General features: G+C 38.8%; 1 protein-coding gene across 1 annotated transcript; it reads left to right on the top strand.

Moving 5' to 3' along the window:
* Window positions 1–3,298: 3,298 nt before the first annotated feature.
* Window positions 3,299–5,559, top strand: LOC149266466 (heat shock cognate 70 kDa protein-like). The gene has a single exon (XM_089396577.1). The coding sequence runs from the start codon at window positions 3,484–3,486 to the stop codon at window positions 5,299–5,301; it is 1,818 nt and encodes a 605-aa protein (XP_089252703.1). The 5' UTR covers window positions 3,299–3,483; the 3' UTR covers window positions 5,302–5,559.
* Window positions 5,560–6,306: the final 747 nt, after the last annotated feature.

The raw sequence follows: 6,306 nt of genomic DNA, 5'->3' as shown, positions 1-6,306 counted from the left end.
AGTCCCTTAAGATCCATGGGATGTAAGGACAATCTCGCTAATAGTGGTCTCCTTTGCAAATGACACATGGAGATTTAGGTTTGGATGGTGCAGTGTGTGGATTTTTGCCAGACGATGCATGGTTGCCCCCTTTTGCCGTTGGATTCTTCTTCTTCTTCTCAGTTACTTGGTTTTTAGTTTTACTAGCTTCACCAAGTGAAGGGGAAGAAGGAGAGGGAGAAACAAACGAAGTAGAAGGTTGGGTGGTAACTCTAGTATCATCTGGTTGCTGATTTGATTGCTCAGGAATCACGGTGTTTTGAACGACAGAGGTCGAGAAAAGCCATACTGGTAGACCAATTGTAAGGCCTGTAAGGGACAATGTAGCCATATGAGGTGCACCAACATCTCCCCAAGAGGAAAAGGGAGTAGGATTCCCCCCAAGGGGAAATCCTTGATTGGTGGACTCCATTTCTCAACCTAAGACCAATGAGGGAACAATGACGTTATTCCGATTAAAATAAATTTTATGACGCTTTGACACAACTTGCTTTTTCAATTTTAAAGAGTTGAGAAAAAGCTAAAGATGACTCTAGTCGCCTTCGATTTTTAATGAGCCTGAAGTGACAAGTGCTCATATGGACTTTTTCTTTTAAGGAGTCTGAAAAGGAACGAAAGTGACTACTCTGGAAATCTAGACAGAGGGATTACCAAACCAATCACAAAATGCATAATACTTTTTAAGGTACATCAGTCAATCTTCCCGAATGTTGTGTTCAGTGCATTGTGATCGATAGGGCGGCAGACACGGCTTCATAAGGATAAAGGATATAGCCTATTGTGGTCTCCCAATATATACTCGACGGTACATGGGAGCACAAGTCCGTACTAGCACTTGTAGTATCAAAGAGGAGGAATCACCCAACCTACAATGAAAATGATAGTTACCAGGCTTTACGACGCCGGAATGCGTCTCTAGCCCATTCTTCTAGACGCCGGAATCCAATTTCGATCAAACTAGTGGCATTATAAAGAGGGCATAGAGTGATACTGCAGGTCGTAATTTCAGACCTTGGAGATCCAAAATTACAGAGTTACAATCGTTCAATATTGAGCTCCTACAAAGTGAAAAAAGGTGTGTAGTTTTTTTAATTTTTTGCATAAGTTTGGTTTGAAAAATTAGTTTCAAGGAATTCAAAGGGCATAGTGCAGAATTATTATCAGTAATTGATGCCGCAAAGAAAAAAAATGGAAACACCTAGTAAGCAACATAAAATCTCTAGCATGACTCATGAAGAAGAGGAAGAAATGCAACATGATATATCAAAATTATGAGAACAAGTGCAATAAATTTCACTTGCACAAAAAGTGACAGAAGCTAAGATGGATGGTTTAAAGAAAGGCGTAGAAGCTAAGTTGTATGGCATGGAAGCTAAGATGGATGGTTTAAAGAAAGTGTAGAAGCTAAGATGGATGGCATGGAAGCTAAGATGGATGAGTTAAAGAAAGGTGTGAAAGCTAAGATGGAATATTTGACAAAATTTCTACAAGAAATGCTTACTAATGGTGAAAGGGTAGTAAAGGAAAGTCACGATGAGAACAAAATAAATGTTAATCATGATTTCATAGACTCTAACGTTGGATCGAAGAAACACCATGTTCCAAAGATCGATATGAGGAAGTTTGATGGCAAGGATTCCAGAACATGGATACTACAAATGGAGCAATTCTTTGATCTCCATAATGTCCAAAACGCACAAAAGGTACACATTGCAACTTACGAGTTCTTATTGATAACATTGAATAGTTTTAATATGTTGGTTATCTTATATGTCCCATAAAGTCTCCTTTATATCTCTTTAGTCATATCTCATATATACAAATGCTATGGCATGCATAGGTCAAGAACATTTAATTTCCACTTCTGAAGATTTTATTATAGAGTGTTCCATACAATTTCAAACCAAAATTCAAAATTTAATAAATCATTTGTGTTATATAATCATTTTGGTTTTTTATGATAAATATATGAAATTTTTAAACATAACTATTTTATTGAAGAATAATTTTTTTAAAAAAATTTTATGAATAAAAAAAATCTGTGTTATATAATCATTTTGATTTTTTTATGATAAATATATGAAATTTTTAAACATACCTATCTTATTAGAAGATAAATTTTATAATTTTTTTATTGATAAAAAATTAATTTATTATTAAAATATCAATCATCAAGGCCAAAATTTTGAATCCAGAGAAATCCAAATTCCAACCAATATCTCCAGACAATTTTGTACGTTCAATTTTGAATGTGCCATTCACCTACAACTTTATCGCCATCTTCTTTACTTTTGATAACCAAAAGCAAAAGAATCTCGACCCTCCATGTCCCTTTCAACATCAGTTCAACTTACCCTCCATGTGCCTATCAACATCAGTTCAACTTTATGTGGAAGAGGGTTGGAATTTGAGAACCATGGTACTCATTAAATTGGATTATACGAGCTCGACGCGCAGTATAGAATATGATGTCCATACCCGCTTTATGTGGAAGAGGGTTGGAATTTGAGAACCATGTTACTCATTAAATTGGATTAGACGAGCTCGACGCGCAGTATAGAATATGATGTCCAAACCCGCTGGAATCGGAAGCAGTTCAACTTTATGTGGAAGAGGGTTCCACATATTTTTAAGAGTCAAGTCAATACAACTGTAATTATCTTACAATTCCCCATTGGAAACGCCCGCCTAGTTTTCCATTCCACGATGGAGTGGGTGGGCTGACGGACAGGGAAAAGGAAAGTATGGGGAAATTGTAGAATCACATTCCTACCAATTCACTCGTACAGCGTTACCCCTACGCCCACGGTGTGTCGTACCGTTGTAGCGGGCAATAAAGTCAAGTTGAAAACGCCCGCCTAGTTTTCACCATTCGACGATGGAGTGGGTGGGTGGGTTGACAGACGGAGAAAAGGAAAGTATGGGGAAATTCTAGAATCACATTCAGTCGTACAGCGTTACCCCTACGCCCACGGTACCCTGCTAATCTTCCACAATGCAGTGGGTGGGTGGAAAATTTCCCATATGTTTAATTCTTCTATGGAGTCAAGTCAATACACTCCTTTCTCTGTAATTACGTTACAATTGCCTTCACTTTAACTCGTGCGTGGTAATGGTAATGAGTGGAATCGGAAGCAGTTCAACTTGTACGTTCAATTTTGAAAGTTCCATTCACCTACAACTTTATCGCCATCTTCTTTACTTTTGAGAATCTCGACCCTGTCAACATCAGTGCAACTTACCCTCCATGTGCCTATCAACATGAGTTCAACTTTATGTGGAAGAGGGTTGGAATTTGAGAACCCTGTTACTCATTAAATTGGATTAGGGTTGGAATTTGAGAACCCTGTTACTCATTAAATTGGATTACAGTATAGAATATGATGCAGTGACAGCTTTGTTCCTTCGTATAATACAAACCTCTGAATCCCATAGGTGCGTGCAATGAGTAAAGGCAAGGCAATCGGCATTGATCTTGGAACAACTTACAGCTGCGTAGCAGTTTGGCATTATGATAGAGTGGAGGTTATTGTTAATGATCAGGGAAACCGAACCACTCCATCCATTGTTGCCTTCACTCCCTCTGAGAGATTTGTTGGAGATGCGGCCAAAAACCAGATTGCAAATAATCCCCACAACACCGTCTTCAATGCCAAGAGACTTATTGGAAGGCGGTTCACTGATTCCTCTGTGCAGAGTGACGTTCAACTGTGGCCCTTCACTGTTGTCGCCGGAGACAATGGAAAGCCTGTTATCCAAGTTCATTATAAGGGCGAGAGGAAGATGTTTGCAGTCGAAGAGATCTCTTCGATGGTATTAGTTAAAATGAAGACGACAGCTGAAGCATACCTAAACTCTGATGTCAAGAATGCCGTGATCACAGTGCCGGCCTATTTTAGCGATTCTCAGAGGAAGGCTACTAGAGATGCGGCCAACATTGCCGGTCTTAACGCCATGAAAATTATTAATGAACCCACCGCTGCAGCTATAGCTTATGGGTTTCATAGTGAGGTTTATTCCTCCAATGCAAAAAGTACCGTCTTGGTTTTCGACCTTGGCGGAGGTACCTTTGATGTTTCCATTGTTAATGTGGAGGGAGGTAAATTTGAAGTGAAGGCTGTTGGAGGGGACACACATTTGGGTGGCGAAGATTTTGACAATCGGATGCTCAAATACTGTGCTGAAAATTTCAAGAGAAAATACAGAAAGGACATTACCACAAGCGCCAAAGCCCTTCGGAGGCTCCGTTCAGAATGCGAAAGGGCAAAAAGAAATTTGTCTTCAGTGGTAGAGACTGTGATTGATATTGACTGTCTCTACGAAGGTCTGGATTTTCACATGAAGATTACTAGAGCCAAATTCGAAGAGCTCATTACCGATTTCTTCGATAAGTGCATGCGAATCCTCAGACAATGTCTGGAAGACGCCGGGATGAACAAAGAGCAAATTAACGAAGTGGTTTTAGTAGGGGGTTCTACTCGCATTCCAAAGGTACAGGAACTCCTTCAAGATTTCTTCCATGGAAAAAAACTCTGCAAAAGCATAAACCCCGATGAGGCTGTTGCATATGGCGCTGCACTTCATGCGGCAGCCTTGAACAATGAAGGTATCCAACTCGTCCTCATGGATGTCACGCCTTTGAGCCTTGGAATCAGTATTGAAGCTGGTGTAATGTCTGTAGTCGTTCCCAGAAATACTCCCATTCCAACTCGGAGAGAGCATTCTTACACTACAAGGCGTGACAATCAGGTAGAAGTGTCTTTTCCAGTGTATGAAGGCGAGAGGGCAATGGTTGCGGACAACAATCTGCTGGGTGAATTTCAGTTGAGTGGATTTCCGGCGGCCCGTTGTGGAGTACCAAGCTTTAGAGTAATCTTTGAATTGGACGCAGACGGAATTCTGAAGGTGTCAGCCCAGGAAAGGGGAAGCGGGGTAAGCAATTTCATTACTATAACGAACGATGGTGGTCGGCTGAGCAAAGAGGAGATCGAGAAAATGACGGGTGATGCCGAGAGATTCAGAAGGGATGATGAAGAGGTAAAGAAGAAGCACAGTGCCATATTCGATTTAGAGAATTACGTTTACAACATGAGAAGCAGAGTGAAAGAAGCCGAGAGCAAGGGAGAGATGAATGTGACAGTTGCAGCGGATATTGTGCAGATGCTGAATAGTGTGGAGGAATGGTTGGATGAGAACGAGAGTGCGCAGCTTTTCGAGTTGGAAGAGAAATTGAGAGGTTTGACAAGCAAATGCAGCCTTTGACACGCTAAACACAAATTTACTGAAGCTTTTGCAAATTTCATAGCATGTTAATTTAGGATGTATTAGTTATGATATAGTTCCTCTTTCATAATGCAGTAAACATTATATTCCTTATTGAGATAATGCTATGTCTTTATCGCCTGCGAACAATACAGGAAATTTTAGCCCTTTTATGATAAGAGGCTGTCCAAATTAAGATGGTTGTGAGTGCCAAAACATAAAGTTATGAGGAATGCTTGTATGCCCTTAATTTAACTTGGCAAACATTATCTTCCTGAATTTTTAAGTGACAGGGAGCCTGGTTTAGGAACTTGAATTTTATAGAGACCGGGATTTTTTATGCTTGTATGCCCTTAAATTAACTTGGCAAACATTATCTTCTTGAATTTTTAAGTGACAGGGACTCTGGTTTAGGAACTTGAATTTTAAAGTAACAGGGATTTTTGTTTTGGATTTTTAAAGAGAAATGTCAGACGATTTGTTTAGTTTCTGCATCAACTTTGCAGGCTGTTTGTTTCGATGAGTGAAATTCTATATTTTATTTGTTTTCATGAGTGATTTTTTTTATTTTATTTTTTTCCTCAGATAAGTTTGCTTCATTTTATTTAATGTATAAAATTATAGTATTTAAATCTTCCTCTCAGCAAAGATGAATTCTCATCTAAGTCGATAAATAGATATATGTGACATGTATAAGTTTGTTGAAGTGATTTGTATATTTATAGATGTATGAACCATCTCTAATTTAAAAAATAATAAGATTCAAGTTTCCGATGTGGTTTATATTGATGTAGATAAGTGTTTTTTATTCAGGAAGGAATATTTGAACGAGGACTTTATTTATCTCAAAGTAGCAAAATCCTGTTGGGTATTTTTGAAATGGGGAAAATACCAAAAAAAACCAAATATTCAAACACACAGAGGCAATGCTCTGTTTCTTTTGCTCCAGGATCTTTTGTGCACACAGAGGACTTAAAAAAAATTTCATTGAGGAACAGAGGATTT

The sequence above is a fragment of the Pinus tabuliformis genome, chromosome 6, assembly GCF_031772625.1.
Source record: "Pinus tabuliformis cultivar Carrire ecotype Pingquan chromosome 6, CPIR1, whole genome shotgun sequence".
NCBI classification, from domain to species: Eukaryota; Viridiplantae; Streptophyta; class Pinopsida; order Pinales; family Pinaceae; genus Pinus; species Pinus tabuliformis.
The sequence above is the reverse complement of the archived record's forward strand: the minus strand, read 5'-3'. Positions and strand labels throughout refer to the sequence as shown.

Excerpts from the sequence above, each read along its gene's own strand:
- LOC149266466 (XM_089396577.1), top strand. The coding sequence starts at position 3,484 with ATGAGTAAAGGCAAGGCAATCGGCATTGATCTTGGAACAACTTACAGC.